Source organism: Zootoca vivipara, chromosome 4 (assembly GCF_963506605.1).
Source record: "Zootoca vivipara chromosome 4, rZooViv1.1, whole genome shotgun sequence".
In the NCBI taxonomy this organism is placed as follows: Eukaryota; Metazoa; Chordata; class Lepidosauria; order Squamata; family Lacertidae; genus Zootoca; species Zootoca vivipara.
Genome location: NC_083279.1, coordinates 36,754,857 through 36,774,413, shown reverse-complemented (window position 1 = coordinate 36,774,413; position 19,557 = coordinate 36,754,857). Strand labels below are relative to the sequence as shown.

General features: G+C 42.4%; 2 protein-coding genes across 6 annotated transcripts in view; both read right to left on the bottom strand.

Moving 5' to 3' along the window:
* Positions 1-1,574: 1,574 nt before the first annotated feature.
* TCEANC (transcription elongation factor A N-terminal and central domain containing) lies at positions 1,575-5,069 on the bottom strand. Of its 5 annotated transcripts, none has more exons than XM_035116660.2 (3): positions 4,933-5,069; positions 3,989-4,049; positions 1,575-2,959 (listed from the first exon to the last, which is right to left on the bottom strand). In XM_035116660.2, the coding sequence occupies exon 3, from the start codon at positions 2,949-2,951 to the stop codon at positions 1,896-1,898; it is 1,056 nt and encodes a 351-aa protein (XP_034972551.1). In that variant the 5' UTR covers positions 2,952-2,959; positions 3,989-4,049; positions 4,933-5,069; the 3' UTR covers positions 1,575-1,895. The 5 variants fall into 5 exon arrangements, with proteins under 5 accessions (XP_034972551.1, XP_034972550.1, XP_060129479.1 ...); XM_035116659.2 differs by lacking the exon at positions 4,933-5,069 and adding an exon at positions 4,742-4,856; XM_060273496.1 differs by lacking the exon at positions 3,989-4,049 and having other exon boundaries at positions 4,933-4,965.
* A 5,767-nt stretch (positions 5,070-10,836) lies between these two features.
* EGFL6 (EGF like domain multiple 6) overlaps positions 10,837-19,557 on the bottom strand; it is a 42,134-nt gene continuing 33,413 nt past the window's right edge. Inside the window, exons 9-12 of the mRNA XM_035115536.2 lie at positions 16,260-16,331; positions 15,190-15,276; positions 13,774-14,036; positions 10,837-11,902 (exon numbers count right to left, since the gene is read on the bottom strand). Of these exons, the coding sequence (XP_034971427.1) occupies positions 11,792-11,902; positions 13,774-14,036; positions 15,190-15,276; positions 16,260-16,331 (533 nt within the window). The 3' untranslated portion in view covers positions 10,837-11,791. The remainder of the gene's footprint in view (positions 11,903-13,773; positions 14,037-15,189; positions 15,277-16,259; positions 16,332-19,557) is intronic.

The following is a 19,557-nucleotide window of genomic DNA, read 5'->3' as shown; positions in this document are numbered from 1 at the left end:
ACGCCAAAAAGTGCAAGTAGATAAATAGGTACCGCTCCGGCGGGAAAGTAAACCAGCTGCTCCGGTTTCAGTGTTTCGTTGCACCAGTAGCGGCTTAGTCATGCTGGCCACATGGCCCGGAAAAACTGTCTGCAGACAAACATCAGCTCCCTCGGCCTGTAAAGCGAGATGAGCACCGCAATCCCAGAGTCATCTGCGACTGGACTTAACTGTCAGGCGTCCTTTACCTTTACCTTTTTTAAATAAATTCACCCCTGTCTAACGATGCAGCCAACTTTGAATGTGGCCTCTTAAAATCATGGTCTCTTATTCTGGTTTGTTGGCCTAAGCCCCAAAAGGAAGTGATCTGACCTTGACAATAGGTTCAAAGTAACCCCCTTCAATCTCCAAATTACAAAAAAAAAACTTGATCAGTTGAAAAACATGAACTCCAAAGTACACCCTGAGGAGTGTGTATAACAGGCTAAATTACACCCATGATTGTCACAGTGGTGATGAAGTAAGTCCTAAGACAGCCTCAGTGAGAATGTCGAGATCCTCCACAACAATAATTTTGGCAGTTTCCAACACCGTACTCAAAACTACTTCTGCCAATTCTAGAAGGGAAACTGAAGGACAGTGGTATGGTTGATATACCAGCAAAATCTCTAATCTGTCTCTCAGATCCGTCACAAAAGTACAAATGCTCAAGATAAGAGCTTGACAATACAGTGGTACCTCGACTTACGAACGACTCAACAACCGAATTTTTGACTTACGAATGGGGGTAATGGCCACGCGCTCACAAATGTCTCGACATTCGGGGGGAAACCGCGGCGGTCTTAGATAGGGATTTTTCGACTTACGAATTTTTAGATAGGGTTGCTTCGACTTACAGATTTTTCCGTTTTCAATGCATTCCTATGGGAAATCGCGTTTCCAATGGCGTTTTTCGACTTACGAAGGTGCCTTTGGAAAGGATTAAATTCGTAAGTCGAGGCACCACTGTATGTAAAATAAGTGCTGTGCTGAATTTCCACACTCAGAAGCTTCAGGGCTCCTTTTGCTTTTCCCTTACACTTTTGATCTTTCCGTACCATTTTAAAGGTTTCCTTCTTTATTGCGATCCCAACCAATCCTGTAATGAACATGAAAGCACCACATAACTTAAAACTCTGGCTACATAACAAAGCCACTCCTTTGTCCTCAGTTTGAACTGATATGAAGGGGAAGTTATATCTCCATTGTCAAGGCAACCACACCACTTTGGCAAAATACAGAATCCTTGTATTGCCACATTGCAAGGACGTCATCCCTGCTCTCAAATGCTTCTTATTCTATTTTGCATCTTTGAGCTACCACTCCATTTGGGGGGGGGGGGAGCTAAGGGGTTAGGATTTCAATTAGTGTTTCTAAAGTTCATAAAACTCCTTCCTGTATTTTGGTCCAGCATTACTTAAAATGAGTACAGATTTGCTAGATTTTAAAAATCAGTCTTGATAAAAGTTTTAACTAATATATGCTTGAAATTATTATAGTGACATCAGTCTTAATTGAGAAGTGGGGAGTACTGAGTCATGTTCTGATTTTTTAAATAATATTTACTATTACAATTTATTTACCCGCCCTTCACCCTAAGGTTCCAGGGCTGGTTACAACAATTTACTTTTTACAACAATTAAAACACAACATTAATATTAAAACACAGTATTACACAATATTAAAAATAGTTTTAAACAACTCAAAACTTGATCTCTCAAATAGCTTTATAACCATTTTGCTTCATAATGCTCATCCACTTTTTATTACATTACCAAACATATACCAAAATATACCTTATTCAGATAGCTGCACTTTGGTAATTTCATATTTAATACTTATCTCCTCTGAAGACGTAGGGATTAAAGGATGCATAATCACAAACAAATCCATCTGCTGTGATACCACTGCTCTCCACATTCATTACAAATTACGTAAGTCATCATTTGTTCATCTGGATTTGCATTTCGTACCCAGCCAGGAAGGAAAAGAGCTCCCCTAGCAATTGCAGTAACAGTGCAATCAAATTTTTCACAGCGTCTACATTTTATTTTGTCTGTATGTGTACCACTGATGCTTTGGGGGAGCTGATGCTCCAGAACAGATGATTCTGTATAAGAAGCTCTGAGCTGCTTTAGTTCATCATGTGCCATTTCCATTGTGGACATCTCAGCAAATGTCCTAGGATTCAAAGTCCCTAGAAGCAGGTTACGTTTTAAGTGAGCATTTTTTGGATTCTTCAAGTTAGAAACTTTGCTTCGGATGCAGTTTTTGTATTTTCTGTCGTTTTTAGCATAAAGTACAAAGATATGTTGTTCAACTTCTTCAGCAATCTTGTGGTGCCTTTCACTTGCATTACTTGTTGAGTCAATCAAAGCTTCATAAAGAAGCTCTATACATTTGCATCTCATAGCTGTAGTATGAACCTGAAGTGGGTTTGTTTCACTAACAGAACTCGTGTACTCTTGAAGTGCAGGCTGAATTGCATTGTCTTTTTGCACATTACTTCCAGTATCTTGTGGATGGTTTTCTGATAGCAGGCAACTCTTGGAACTGGCAGGGCCTAATATCACATGCTGATTCAGTTTTCCAGAAGTGTTTGCATCCGCCAGGACTACGTTAAGGTGATCAGAATCTTCTTTTGCATTATCAGGAAATACTGGCTTAACTTGTATGCATTGATTGCAATGATGCTTATAAAGTGTTTTCCACTTCGATAGTAAATGCTTTGCCTTATTTTTCAGTACCACAGAGGGACAGTTCTTGAGGATTCTGAACACAGCTTTGGCAATATCCGTCTCCTGGAGACCATCTACAGTCATATCAACAGTTTCAAGATACACAAGATGACTTCCAATATCTTCGTATTTTTTTTCAGAGAGCAGGTTTTCTATACAATCAGCTCTAGTCATTAGAACTTTTTTGTAAGGCATTTCAGATCCTGTAATGAAAGAAGCAGATTCATCTTTTCTACAGCAACTATAGATTTGTATTGAGGGCAAAAGTATAGCAGAAGAGCTCCGATTCAGATAATTCCTCAGATGACAAAGGGGCTTTCTCAAAACCTATTCTATAAAATGTTCCATAGAAAGGTAGATACGAATGTCATTACAATGTTTGCATCTTCAATAGTGATTAACACACTGGGGCTCTTTAAGGCCTAAAATACAGCGTGCAAACCTTTTAACTACGGTACCGGTACATACGGTAAAATAAAAAGGGCTTGTAATCTTATGCACACTTACTAGGGAATTCACTCACTGAGCTCACCAGGGCTTAATTTTAAGTAAACATAGAACATCTGCACATTATGTAATTGAAGTGTTAATAATTGTGCCCTGTGATATCTTTTAAGCACAGGGTACTGTGATAGGTGTTTCAGCTTTCATAAAGCCATAGTAGAGACGGTCTACCAAGCATAGAACACAACCAAGAGCAAAATGCATCTCATGGGAGCTCTGCAGCTAACAGGAAGAGGAAAAACAGTGGGCTTGGCAACAAATACCCAGCAAACGGTGATTCGAGGGTGTGCTAAATCCTAGTTATATAAACGAACATGGAATCCCAGGACTCCTGCATTTTATCAGGTAGTTATTACAAACTGCTGTTCGCAGAATTCTTAACTCCACCCATGTAAGAAACTGAATGACCGTAAAGCCATTTGCCAACATAATAAAAGCCTGGCAATCCTTGAAAGGAAAACCATTTGCCCCTCAATACTTTTAGACATGGTGATTCTTGAGTCGTGTCACATTTAGAACCGCTTCAAAGATTGCCGTTCTTCATTTGCTCCTTGTACAGAAAGCAAGGCTCGCAGTGTCAAATGGAGGGAACAGATTGGTTGTGTGCAAGCAAAAGCAGAGCTCCAGAGCCTGCTGCCAATACTCTGCTTGCGTAATGTGAAGCAGAGAGGGCCCTTAAGAATGTGCAGAGTACCTTCCACCACAATTTATTAGCATCCATAACTCACTCTTTCATTCACATGGGGAAAGGCGTCTTCAGTGTCAGTGTGATTTCCACAAAGACTCAAGCTGTAAAAAAGAAAGAAAGAAAAGAAAAAGTTTCCCACTTCTATGGGGAAGCTTTCAAACATCTGAAAACTGGTTGGCCAACCAGCGGCAACTTCCACCCTCACTCCATGCTCAGGGAAAAATATTAGAAGTTCTTTAAATGTATTTATTTGGTTTTTCAGATTAAAATTTTACAGTCACATATACAACATACAACATAAAAACAAGATTGCAAGGAATCTCTTTTACTTCCCTCCTCCCATTTGTGAGTCCTATTGTTAATCATTTCCTCCTGCATCTTTTATATTAATCCAAATCTTTTATCTCTCCATTGTGTCCAAAACTCACCATTAAACTACAAGTGATATTCCAACCCTACTAACGATTTTAACTGTTTACAGTGGTCTTTAAGAAAAGTTATACATTTCCCCAATTCCTTATTAATGTTTTGGTCTTCCTGTTTCTAATGGTCATTTTAGCAATTGCATCTCCATGCTTTGGGGGGTGGGGGGGATTGGAAGTTCTGCCTCTCAAATAACTCCTTGGCAAAGCCACTTTAGCCTGCCAGGAAAAACAAAACAAAAATAGGTGACAGCCCTGACATTTGAAGGCAGACGATCCATTCCCAGGCTCACTCCTCAGCACAAACCTGGGAGAGAGACCCAAACCCTGGACAGCTGCTTGCAAATAAAATTACATGGGCCTATGCTCACGGTATAAGGCAGCTTCCTCTGTTCGGCGGGCCACATTCCTCCGAGGTGACATCCACAAAGGGCCGGAGCAGCTTCCACCACGGAGGAGGGATTGGGGGCGGAGGCGGGGGCGGGGAGGCCCCACAACACACCGCTGTTGCAAACCTCTTTCCCCGCAAGAGCGTACGTAGCAGCGCGCGCTTTCCGCTTACCTTGCCCGAGCAGCTTCCTCCGCCTTCCCCAGCCCCGCCCTTCTGGGGAAAGGATGCACGGCGCGCGCGCGCTCCCGCTCTCGGACTCGGCTCTGGAGGCGCGCTTGGCACTTCGCGGTACAGTCGAAGTGCACAGGGACTCTTGTTGGCGCGCAGGCGCTGTCTCGCTTTGCCCAAATACTTAACTTAGTGTTGTGGCAGCTCAAACCTACCCCGCCACCAATTCTCGTGCAAGCCGCAACACGTTACTTCGCAACACGTCAAAACACGAAAAGCACAGCACAATTAAGGAGGGTTGTTTTTTTTTGCTGCTCTTAACGATAGAAATACAGACTGCACTCAGACCGTACTCCTCCTCCCCACCGCAAAGAGGTTTATGGAATGAATGAATGAATCTTTATTTGCGTCAGCCATCGGCCATACCAATAAAACTATACGATATACAAAGAACGGAAATAAAAAGCCAATTATATAAAATACATAATAAAAAAATTCCTTCCAGTAGCACCTTAGAGACCAACTAAGTTTGTTACTAGTATGAGCTTTCGTGAGCATGCACACTTGTGCATGCACAAGAAAACTCATAGCAATAACAAACCTAGTTGGTCTTTAGGCGGCCGCTACTGGAAGAATTTTTATTTTGTTTTGTTTCGACTGCGGCAGACCAACACGGCTACCTAACTGTATATGAAATACATGTTAGGGTTTAGAATCAATAGTCAAATAGTGGATCTTATTCTGATTGACCCAGGTAAAAACCTTGCCACCTTTGCTGTCACCTGCTCATCTTGATATGCCAAGAGAAAGGACCTTGTGGCAGTGGTTGGACAACCCGGAATGGACAATAAAAGAGGGGTGATAATTTCATTCCTCAAGTGTTTAGAAAGAGTGCAAGCCAGAAGGGCTTATGTAAAATACAACTACCTTTCCAACCAGTTTAGGAAATTGTACTAACTTCACTTTTTTAGTGCATGCATACTTCTGCAGTTAAAGCTCCATTAAGAAATGATGCTAAAGGTAGTTTCACTTTCTGAGAATTGCAATAAAGACTTCTTACTTTCTTCATTGGGGATACCAACCAAGTTTCTCAAAGGCAAAAAGACCCTTACTGAAATAACTATTTTTTACTATAAAAGCAGTGATCTGGTGCAACATCAGGCGAGAGACAAAACTGTTTTATGTCTTCATCTGCAGGATCGAAGTCTGAATATCTACTGCCCTCTGCTGGTGTTGTATAGTCCAACATTTAGAACAGCTGGAAGCTGCACTAAAATCAGTAAAACTTTGGGAAGTTTTTGCTAAAGGCACTGGTTATTTGCAGGGGAAGCAGAGGATTGCCACGGCTTGCACAATGCATCACTGTATTGTATATCACAATATCAAAATATTATTTACACCTATGCACCAAACAAAGTGGCTTCAAATGTACCAGAATGGAATGGGGATGATAATAATAATAATAATAATAATAATAATAATAATAATAATAATAATAATAATAATAATAATAATTCTTTTATTTTTATCCCACCCATCTGGCAGCCACTCTGGGCGGCTTAGTCAGACATAAAGCTAGGATGCAATACTATACCATCTCACCCGAGTGTAAACTCCATTTAACTCGATTGTGCTTACTTCCAAGTGCACATGTATACTGGCACCACTTCTTTAGCAGAGGTGGGGGAATGGCAGGAGGTGCCCATGAGGGTGTTGCCTCAGGGGTTTCTCCTGCCTAAGGCAGCTACTTCACGCCACTTCAGTGCATGAGGCAGGCCTGGCCAGGACGGAGGAGGCCTGTTAGACCTTCTGGGCTTGACAAGGCGTATGATGCTCAGCTGTCCTGAGCCTACTCCAGCTAAGGCATCACACACCTCCTCCCCAAGCTAGCAAGCCCCACCTGGGCAGTTGGTCCTTGCCTGCCTTCCCTCAAAACTGACAACTGTAAATTCTGGAATCCTGAGTTCAGTGGAGGTATGAGGTATGTTCCATTTTGCCACTTGAGGCAAAACAGGAAGTGCCACCCTGCTCTGCTACACCACCAGAGTGCCAGCTGCCGGTGGCACTGCAGTGCTGGCATTGGAGCCAATTTCCTGAAAGAGCTTGCAAGATCTCACCCAAATCTCGTGAGATCTTCTGCTCTCCTTGACATCTCGCAAGACTTCGATGAGACCTCGCAAGGTCTTGCAGGAAATCAGCACCTATAATGGCACTGCTTCTTTGGCAGAGGTGGGGGCATGGCAGGAGGCACCCATGAGGATGCTGCCTCAGGGGCTTCATATGATTGGAGCATGTTGGCTCAGCTCTCAGTTGACCAATATCTGTGTCATTTTATCCTTCCCTGGAAGAAGACACAGGGAGGGAATAGTTTCTTGGCAGAATTATCCATTTCCCAAATCAAGCAGACACTAGCTGAATGAAAAATCTGTTTGTGACACAGCTGAGAAAATAAATCACTGAGTCTAAAAATTTATTGCCATCATCTTAGGCTCTCTTGTGAATCTAAATCCATTTGCTTGCAATATTATGGAGAACATGCCATTTTTAACCATAGTGCAGAAAGTGCCCATGGACATCAATCCAAACGCAGAAACATTTTTGCATATTATAGTGAGGGTGCAACCAGGGGCGTACCCAGGATCAAAACTAGGGGGTGGCAAAAGAGGGGAAGAGAGAGGGAAGGAAGGAGGGAGGGAGGGAAGAGAAGGAAGGAAGGAAAGGAGTGAGAGAGAGAAGGGAGGGAGGGAGAGAGAGAAAAAAAGGAAGAAAGAGGGGGGGAAGGAAGGATCGAAGGGCTGGAGCTCCCGTCCGCCCCCCCCCCCAAACTCAGGCTGCTTCTCGCCCTCCCCATGTTCCGATCTCTGGCTGCAGCCGCGGAGGGGGCGAAAACAGCCCAATTTCCATAACCCACAGCGACTTTTCCCCTTCAGTTTTCGGAGGGAAAAAGTGCGGGTTATGGTCCGTAAAATATGGTTTTTTTGTTTTTTGTTTTGCTTCTGGGTGCAACATTGTGGAGCCTCATGTGAGTTACCACGGACGACTTGACCATAGTTGCTTGTTACATTGGTGGGTACCAGATGAGACAGAGCAAAAAAATAAAAATAAAGGACCCCATCTGGGGCATAGGAGTAACTAAGGAACAGAAAAGGGACATGTGACTCTTCTGATCCACAACTTAAGGAGAAGGATGAGTGGGGAGTTTCAAATGGTTATTCCCTTCCAGCATCTTACTGTCTGGCTTCCTCCTGCTGGTTCCATAATGTATTCTTGTACCTCCCTGCATCTGCACATCTTGCCACAAATTACAATTTACAAATTACATTTTAATTCTCCATATTCCTCCCACAAGCCATCTCTCTCCATCCTTCTGATCTCTTTTCTGATCTCTGTCACCCGTTCACCGAGCAGTTTTCCAGTGCTGGAAAGGCCAGCTGGAGTTGCCGCAGTTGGAGCAGCATAATATCAGGTGCCCATCGCACAGAAAAAGTGATGTGACAGGTGGACAGTGGGCCAGCTCGCAGGCAACCTGGAGAGATCACTAGAACAACAGGAGAAGCCCATGGGTCCCCTGGAGTAGTGGCAGCTGGCAACCATAGATACCAGCACTATACAAACTGCATGATGATATGCAATAGACAAATTAAGATTTCCTTCCATCTTTTCCACTAATTTGGTTGGGTTTAAAAGGGGGTTAGGCAAATTGATGGAGGATAAGCTATCAATGGTTAACTAGGAATGATTGCTATGAATTACCTCCAGTATCGGGACACGGGTGGCGCTGTGGGTTAAACCACAGAGCCTAGGGCTTGCCGATCAAAAGGTCGGCGGTTTGAATCCCCGCGACAGGGTGAGCTCCTGTTGCTTGGCCCCAGCTCCTGCCAACCTAGCAGTTCAAAAGCACATCAAAGTGCAAGTAGATAAATAGGTACCACTACAGCGGGAAGGTAAACGGCCTTTCCGTGTGCTGCTCTGGTTCGCCAGAAGCGGCTTTGTCATGCTGGCCACATGACCCGGAAGCTATACGCCGGCTCCCTCAGCCAATAACGCAAGATGAGTGCCACAACCCCAGAGTCGGTCATGACTGGACCAAATGGTCAGGGGTCCCGTTACCTCCAGTATCAGGATGTCTCTGCATACCAGTTTCTGAGCATCATGAACATAAATGTGCTGTTGTGCTCATGTCCTGCTTCTGGACTTCTCAAGGCATTCAGAGGGACTTATCTTATGTTCTTGTATTGACAAAAGGAAAATAGCTGCTTTTGCTGTTCCAGAAGAGCTTGTACATTTATACTCCTATGCACAATATCAGCCAAATTCTAATTAAAAGCTGATCAGCATACATAGTTTACAAAGACACACATAAAATAAATGTTTTCTCATGAATTGACTGAATTTTTCAAGTTTGTAATTATCACTTTGTATCACTTAGACATCTTTAGGAAATGTTTTCCCTTTTTAGTTCAAATCTGTCTCCAGATGTGCTATTACACTTTCAAAATGAATCTAGTTATTTATAAAATATAATTGGATAAGTTCCAAGAGCAGTATCTGTAACTCATACACATCATTCAACAGTATTCCTTTTCGCTTATTTTGGTAACCATCCATACATATGAAAATTAATAATTCCTAGGTAATGCTAGCATTTTTTTAAACCCCCCCCCCACAAAAAACCATTTATATGTCTTCAGTTTAGAGGAAAATACAGTGGGGGGGCAAATCAGTGTAATTTGTAGATTTTGACATTAAGTATATATTTTCTCCTCCGCAATCATGGATATATATGATCAGCTTAATGATGAATAAATATATATAGTACAAGGCGGAGAGAACCAATACATTGTTTCTCAGCGAAAGGTTGATTTCAATGGCTTCAAGCATATTTATTTCTTATGGCTTCAAGCATATTTATTGTGACCTTCATATTCCCCCCCCACACACCCATGAAGCTGCAAAACCACACTGATCCACTTACAAAGTCCTAGCAAGCATGGCCCAACCAATTCACTTTCATGCTTGGGGGAGTCACAAGAATATGTGCACAGCACTGTCTTTCATAATGAAAGAAATAAAAAAGTTTTTGCACATCAGAACTCTTCTCCCAGGCAGTGGCGTAGCTAGCCGCCTGGCTGCCCGGGGCGGCAAACCCGAAGGGGGCGGGGTGTGTGTCGTGCACATGCATCATGACACGCAACGCATGCACACACAGGAGGCATACAACGCACCGGCGCAGCAAACCCCCACGAGCAAGCCACGGTGTGAGGCAGTCTCACTTGCATCGGGGCTTCTCCCCGATGGCGGCCGCCGTGTCGCATGGCAGTGGCCGTCAGAGGTGGTCAGCCCGCCCAGCCTGCCGCCCGGGGCAGCATGCCCCCCGCCCCCCCATTACTATGCCTCTCCTCTGCTCCCAGGTGTTCCTGCAAAAGCAGGAATTGGGAATTATCTGTTTTTGTGACCCAACATTGTTGGCTATGCAAGGGGGAAATGACCTATATGAATGCATATAGTCTCGGTCTGCTTTAACTTGCAACTGTGCTCCATGGGTGCCCAGCACTGTCAATTACAACATAATAATAAACACTAATTTTATTATTTGTACCTCACCCATCTGACTGGGTTGCCCCAGCAACTCAACAATTATTGCTTGGATTACTTTAGGACTGATTTGTGGCCCTATGTGTCTGTGACATCACTTTTACCAAATAATAATAATAATAATAATAATAATAATAATAATAATTTATTTATACCCCACCCATCTGGCTGAGTTTCCCCATAAAGAAAAGTTTCACCAAAATCAGTATGGTATAGTTTCATTTAATTATAAAAACACTTGCCCCGCCAAATCCACTGGCGCTTTTTTTTTATATAAAGAAAAGCAGCTTTTAAAATAGCTGTAGTTGGATTTACAAGGGAAGTAGAGAAGGTGACTTTTTATTTTAGGGAAAAAAATAAATTCAAACAGTTGCAATATTTAGGCAGTAAAATGATTCCAAAGTCCAGACAAATATTATTGGTGTTTGTGTCAGTTAACATTTAAAGTGTGGTGGGCAGATACTCATCAAGTGACTGTCTGGCCAACATATCCATGTGTTTTTAGAGATATGTATCTCTCTCTTCAGATCCTGAAGCTGAGGCTCCAATACTTTGGCCTCCTCATGAGAAGAGAAGACTCCCTGGAAAGGACCCTGATGTTGGGAAAGATGGAGGGCACAAGGAGAAGGGGACAACAGAGAACGAGATGGTTGGACAGTGTTCTCGAAGCCACCAACATGAGTCTGACCAAACTACGGGAGGCAGTGGAAGACAGGAGTGCCTGGCGTGCTCTGGTCCATGGGGTCACAAAGAGTTGGACACGACTAAACGACTAAACAACAACAACAACAACATCTCTCTCTTATGCTTTACTTATTTACTGCAGCAACCACCAGGCATACACCAGGGTACCCACAGAGCTGTAGCAAACTGTAGGAGTTCTAAGTGTTACAAGAAATGGCATATCCTTTTGAAGATCCTGTTTCACATTCCTGCAGGAGAACTTGGGGAATATACAGCAATAGGCATTTTCTTTCAAAGAAATTATATGTAAAACCTTTTTTTTTGCAAGAAATCTAGGCAAAATATTTTCACATTCTATAAGACCCTGACCACAAATGATATAATACAGTAGAGCTACACATAAACCAAAGTTTAGTATATTTTATATACAAATGTAGTATCTAACTGGAGACATTTTTGTACCTGTCGGTTTATCTGTCTGCACTGAAGTTTGGTTTCCAGATTTGCACTTTATCTAGCTCACAATGATACAAAATTCTGGACCAGGACAACAAATAATATAATAGTATTTAAAATAGTAAGCTCAGATGTCCAATGTCAAATGGTCTTCAGGACACAGACCAGAAAACAGCATAACATTGTCCACTCCAATTTCTCCAGTTTTACCTTTTCCACGTTCTGCCTCAAAGGCGATCTAATAAAATGAGTGGGGGAAACATTATTAACAGAAGTGCAAATTATCAAGAGGTACTAGATGCTCATAAGTTAGAAAACTGAACTGTGCTACATGCACATTATTATTATTATTATTATTATTATTATTATCACCATATCAAAAAATTCACTGAAATAATGAGACATCTTATGCTTCTGTATGGATTAAGATTTTCAAAATAAGATCTAAAGATATAAAATTCAGTTTTACAAACCCAATACAAATAAATACCATATTCAAATTCTGCTCATGTCCTGTAGTATGCTACAATGCAAATATGTCTTCTGTTCTCATGCACATTGAATCAACCGTAACTCTTAAATGGCATTGTCAAGGAATTTGTTGCTTAGTATGTTTTTGGTTTATATTTCCTTATACCGAAACCCCTTTTGATGAGCTAAAAATTAGTGGAATGTATTTGTCACTTTAATGCCTCTCCCTATTTTAAAAGCTAAAACTAAAAACCAAAACCACAACTGCCCCTCTTAACATTCCCATACCATTTCACAAAGCCCAATTCTGCCATTTTGTTATTCCATCTTTGCACAGCATGCCATACTCTTTCTCCTTTGTCCAGATATATTTAATCGGCCCAGTCGTTGGTGGAGATATGGGCAAGAGAAATAAGGTAACAGGCCCAACAAATGTTTCCTACCTCCTCACCTTCCAATGGTCTCTGATGCTAATACTCCAGTCCCCCAATACATTAGAATCATATATATATATATATATATATATATATATATATATATATATATATATATATATACACACACACACACACACACACACACACACTGAATTTGCAGTAAGACATTTATCTCTGAAGCCTTGAGATCATCATGCTACAATCAGGTCCAGAGAATAAGAACATAGGAACCACCGTTTGCTGGATCAGACCAACAGATTCATTTAGTCCAGCGTTGTTCTTCCTACAGCAGCAAACTAGATGTCTCCAAGAAACCCACAAGGAGGTCTTGAAGGGCAACAAGACTCTTCCGCTACTTCCCCCAAGCAACTAGTACTCAGTGGCATATTGTCCCTGGACCTTTCTGCGTCCTTTAATACTAGAACCCAGCCACATCCAGTGAAGCTGAATGTTGGAATATTTCAGGGCAGGCTAAAGGAAGTACCTTTGTAATGACCACCAACATGGATGGGTCTTAGACAAATCATAAGAGAACAATGCTATCAATGACTACTTAGCCATGATGGCGGCATACTACCCCCTCCACCATCAGAGGTGGCCTGTCTCTCAATGTCAGTTGCTGGGGAGAATATGTGGGGGAAGAGTGGTGTTTCGATCATGTGCTGCTTATGAGCTTCCCACAGGCATCTGGTTTGCCATTGTGAGAAAAGGATGCTGAACTAACAACAACAACAACAACAACAGTAGTTTCATTATTTATACCCTGCCCAATCTGGTTGGCTTTCCCTCGCAAAATATAAAAATGTGATCAAATGTCAAACATTAAAAACTTCCCAATACAGGGCTGCCTTCAGGTGTCTTCTAAAAGTGTAGTTCTTTATCTCCTTGACATCTGATGGGAGGACGTTCCACAGGGAAGGCGCCACTGAAAAGGCTCTCTGCCTGGTTCCCTGTAACTTCACTTCTTGCAGTGAGGGAATCACCAGAAGACCCTCGGAAGTGGACCTCAGTGTCTGGGCTGAATGATGGGGGTGGAGACGCTCCTTCAGGTATACTGGGCTTTGGTCTGATCCAAGGCACTTCTTACGTTCTTAACCAGAGGTACCATATACAGTAGCCATAATTACAACTTGCCAGCAGTCAGAGCAAACTGCAACTAGTTACACTGGTCATTGCAGGTGGTTTTTGATCTTTAACTTACATTCATTGTTGCTTCAGTCCCTGTGTGGACTTCCATTTGTCCAGTCCTCCACTGTTCATCATCTCCTACACTCTGTGACCAGGAAGGACTGCTGCTGCTGCCTAGGATCACATGTAGTTTCCCTACTCTTTCTCCTGCAAGTCGGTAACTAAAAATCAGACAATATATGCTTTTTGGCTCAAGATCAGTGAGAAGAAGTTTCAAACGACCAACATCCTTCTTGTGACCCACGAACCCCGGCACCGTCATGTAATATCCATCACCTAGAGAGAGAGATATTTGGGGTTTAGAAAGTGAGAAACGGAATGTTACTTTTGTTTCATCTTAAATATTTTGGTTATTTACCACAGGGGAAGGACTATAGTTCAGTGCTCTTGCTTACGCTTTGCATGCAGAAGGTCTCGGGTTCAAATCCTGACATCTCCAGATAAAAATGACCAGGCAGCAGATGAAACCAAAGACATACATTGGTCTGGATCACAAGGGTCTGGAAATTCATGATTTGTTGCACTGATAACAAATATGTTCATGCACTCTCTACTTCCCTCTCACCATCTGTAATACAAATCCTCTGGGGTTTGTTATAAACCAATTTCTCATTACATCTGAACTTGGAAACTGTTGTTTAATGTCTGTCTATAAGATATCTAACCAGGATCACTGGGGCCTCTGATGGCAGGGGGGGCTCTGGAGGGAGGAGGAGGGAGGTGGGGAGAAACTCAACTATGTAATGCAGTGCTCCCCAACCTGTTTATCGCCGCGGACCAGTCAACGTTTGATCATTTTACCGCGGCCCGCTGAGGGGGGACGTTGATTGTTTATATTTTATTTAGATTGTTTTGATTCAATAATTTTAATTTAATTGTATTTAAATGTTCCTTGGGCGGCCCGGTACCAATTGATCCATGGACCTGTACCGGTCCGTGGCCCGGGGGTTGAGAACCACTGATGTAATGGACTGCCTTCGACTGTTCTCTGTTCATGAGACTCTCTTGTGGCAGAAGGGGGCTCGTGGAGGGGGGGGGAGAAGAAGGCAGAATATGTTTTGTATGTCTTTCTTTATTATGTAAAATCAATAAAAATTATTTTTTTAAAAAAGAGAGAGAGAAAAGAAGATATCTAACCAGGATCAAACCATGGTTTATAGCCAGAGATTAAACCACAGTTTCCTGGTTTGGTCATAATGAGAAACAAACCCCGGGGGGAAACGTTGCATTTGAGCATGCAAGGAAAACTCTTGATCTTGGTCCAATACGCCATGGTCTATGTCTGAACTGACCAATTATCTGATATACAAGCACATTTCCTGGGTTTTCTCTATTGATCAAGCTCTACCTCTTAACTGGGAGGGGACACACAGAGGAAGCCAAGCGAGGCCAAGGGATGGGGGAGGCATTGCATATCTAGGAGTATTACCATTATCATGATCTGCAGGATTCCAGTCAAAGTCATCATTTATATCTTGCTGCCAGGCACAAGAGCCTTGCCCAAAGCTGCAGTCCACTTAGGTGAGGTCCAGAAATAGAGACAAGGTATTCAGAGAAAGGAAATACAAGGTGTTGTATTACACATAGTGGATGAAGCATTTTAAACATGCTGTGAAGCAAGGCAAAACTCTCTTCCCTTTCAGTCCTTCTCCCCTAAGATAAGCTATATATATTTATTCACTCAGCTGCATTGGAGCTGTTCATGGACAAACTATTCCCACTTAGCCAGGATAATAATATATTGCACTGAATATATTGCTTCCAGACATAGAACTGTCTGACTTGTTCACACGTTGCTAGCAGTGTGTGTTCCAATATTTGCAAATAATGCAGACATGATGCAGTTCTCTATGTCATCCCTACTACTCTGAGCTGCAAACTAGGATCAGCAAAGCGTGCTAGTTGAACCAATCTCTTGTTGTATCTTTTTGCCCTATTTCCAGGTGAAGTGGAACCCAGTAGAAGGCAATGCTGCCTAGATAAGCTCCGGATAAGCATCTTGGTGTATCAGTGTACCTGTTCTCATATTTCAGTAATATTTCTTGATAAACTGCAGTCAGGCTGAAACCAGCACAGTCAGATTCAATTAAGTTAAATGGTACACATGAGAAACTGGAACCACACACACAAGTAGAGGGCTGACCAGATAGAAGCATAGGAAGATTTATGGGAGGTAACAGATACTATGAGTTTTACTGATGGAGGAACAGGCATGATTGCAGGCCTGTAAAAATATGAGGTTTTATAAACAGACCCATAGAAGATCTTACAAGTTCTTAACTAATCTAAGGCTGCAATTCTGAAGCCACTTACCCAAGAGTGAGCCCAACTGAATTCAATAGGACTTAATTCTGAGTAGATATAGTTAGGATTGCAATGTTGGATTGTGTCTGTCAAAAAAGGCTGTTTATTATCATTTTTTAATGCCCAGTGAAGGATCCCATGAAAAGAAACCACCACTAGATGAAAACAAAAGTAATCCTTTTAAAATCTGCCCACCTTCCAGCTCTGCTCTTTGTACTGGAAGTTTCCTTTGTGCTGGGAGGGGCCCAAACGCAGCAGCTTCTTTAGCTGAATGATTGAAACATATATTGTTAGTTCCAAAACAACAACCAGTTAATACAAATATGAATTAACTGAAATATTTGTACATCACACACCACCAAGCTTTCACAATGTAACAAATTATATGCCACATATACTTACCAGTTGTGTTTACATGACAATTTTTTTTAAAAAAATTAAATTAAAATCTCCAAAATTAACACATGGCTAAGTTATCTCCAGTGTCAAAAACTAACTCATGGCTAAGCTATCTCCAGATAATATCCCTTATTAGATGAAACGCTGCAGACTGTAGGAACTCAAATTCAAATGCACCACCAAAACATGTTCATTCTTTTATGCAATGATCAGGTTTTTGTGCAATGTTTGAGCTACTGATTGGAACATGCATTTTGTGGGACAGGGCAAAATACTGTGTGTTGGCAAAGCAATATTTGTAAGGAGTTATAACTCAAGAGGTACAGTGGTACCTCGGGTTAAAAACTTAATTCGTTCTGGAGGTCAGTTCTTACCCTGAAACTGTTCTTAACCTGAGGTACCACTTTAGCTAATGGGGCCTCCCGCTGCTGCCGCCACGCGATTTCTGTTCTCATCCTGAAGCAAAGTTCTTAACCCGAGGTACTATTTCTGAGTTAGCGGAGTCTGTAACCTGAAGCATCTGTAACCCGATGTACCACTGTATTTCCAATACAGGACCCCAGGACAACCTTATACTTTCTCCTAAAAGCTCAGAGTAGCTTGTGATCCCCTAGGTAGTCTCATCCAGGAATTTTGGGGGGCTATACCCAGTTAGCTTTAGCAGTAGAACTGCAATATGTGCCTAAAGACCACACTCTGAGTTATCACCTCCATGTACATGGATGGGACAAATGGATGGAAGTTTGGTTCAGGCACGCAAACTAACCCAGGGCCTGGTTCGGCAGCAAGCCATCCCCATATAAACATGTGTTAAGGTTCATGGAGATAATTTGGTACATAAGGCTCTTCTTTAGCACTTTGCAAAACTGAAAACTCTTTGGGGCCATATGTGAAACCTTTGACAGATGTTACTTGAAAAGACAAGTACACATGTACAAAGACATAAGAAACCCTCAAGGCAGTTAAATATGCTCAACGGAACGTAGGAAAGATGATCCAGGAAATACTGTATAGAGACTATAATGTATTGCCAAAAGCTTCTCGTCTAGTACCATTGCAAGAGTCATGTTACTAAGACCATGGTATAAATCACCTAGACTTCTGTTACTTGAATTAGAAGGAAGTATACCAAATGTGTAAGCCTCTAAAGAAGTGTTTATTTCATATATCTGTATGAGGTAAGGGAAAGAGCTATGACTAAAATGGAAAGCGACTTAACTACCGTGTTTCCCCTTTTTTAAGACACCGTCTTATTACTTTTTTTTCTCAAAAAACCACAGGGTGGCTTATTTTTGGTGGGATGTCTTACTCGTATTTTTATTATGAGTCTGAGGGAAGGGAGGTGTGCGTCCCTGGCCCAGCCCTCTCTCCCCAGCCCTGGGATGTTCGCAAAGGGCTGCTCTCTCTCTCCTCTGATGTGGGGACTCACTTAATAGCAATCTGCTACACTGGAGCTTCTTAAATCTAAACCAGTATAATGGAATCTATCTGTGTGATACAGTCCTAGCAGTAGCCTATACGTAAAAGCAAATAAGGATCTCTACTAGCCAGCTGCCCAAGACTTAAGTTCCAACAATGTAACACTTTGTAGTGCTAAAATAAAAAAAATCCTTCAGTAGCACCTTAAAGACCAACTAAGTTTTATTTTGGTATGAGTCTTTAAGGTGCTACTGAAGGAATTTTTTTATTTTACTTCGACCCAGACCAACACGGCTACCTACCTGTAACCAGAACTTTGTAGTGCTATCACTGATAGCAAAGAAGCTACCTGCTGAGAACAAAGAAGCCAGCTAAACAGCAATTAAGATTGCTGACTTGGTAAATGGTAGCAATTAAGAAGCAATTGAGCTAGCAAGGTAAAATTTTGTGGGTAAAGGAAGCTAGGACCGGCAGTTTAACTTTTGTGCTCACAAACAGCAAGAAGGAAAAAGTCCTTAATTTTTTTAAAAAAGTCCCCAAGGCAAGGACTGCGATCCAGACTACTTACAAATCCTTAAAGGGGCAGCTCCACAGACAAGCAAGCATAAGGTAGAAAGGAAGGCTGCAAGGAGACAACAATCAGACACAGGAGACTGCCGTCAAGAGGAAATCAACAGGCAACTCATGGGTGGACGCATAGAATGGAAGGGAAAGGTGGAGGGAAGCGAGAGGTGGGTTCTGTGTGTGTGTGAGAGAGAGAGACAGAGAGACAGAGAGACACAGACGCGCACACGGAGATCTCTCCCTTAAAGGGAAAACAGCCTTTGCATTCAATCGCTCCTCTCCCGTCAAGAGGAAATCAACAGGCAACTCATGGGTGGACGCATAGAATGGAAGGGAAAGGTGGAGGGAAGCGAGAGGTGGGTTCTGTGTGTGTGAGAGAGAGAGAGACAGAGAGACAGAGAGACAGAGGACACAGACGCGCACACGGAGATCTCTCCCTTAAAGGGAAAACAGCCTTTGCATTCAATCACCCCTCTCCCGTCAAGAGGAAATCAACAGGCAACTCAGGGGTGGGCGCATAGAATGGAAGGGAAAGGTGGGGGGAAGCGAGAGGTGGGTGCTCTCTCTCTCTCTCTGTGTGTGTGTGTGTGTGTGAGAGAGAGAGAGAGAGAGAGAGAGAGAGAGAGAGAGAGAGAGAGACGCAGGGGGCGGGGGGAGAGAGAGAGACAGACGCGCTCACGGAGGTCACGAGGCTTCGGCAGCCAGCAGCTACGGCTCTTCAGTGCATTTTTACAAGCTTTTAAAGGAAATACGTGTCTGTGGAGCGACAGCAAAATGGAGATATTTTTAAGGGGGGGTTGGCTGGCGGGAGGGGGGTTATTGCTACTGGGTGAAGGGTCTATCAGTATGTCTTATTTTCGGGGTATGGCTTGTATCGCGCAATTGCTTAGAAATCCTGCTATGGCTTATATAATGACTACGTCTTAAAAAAGGGGAAACACGGTATGAGATACTAAGTTCACTGCACATGGTGGGGATGGGAGCTGTCACAGCAATCACCACGAGTCTTTTCTGACATTTTTCTGCCTTTATTTGCAGTATTTACAACAAGTCATTAGCACGTAATAATCACTCATCAGAGTCACTCAGTTCAGATCTCTGCTGAGGCCTG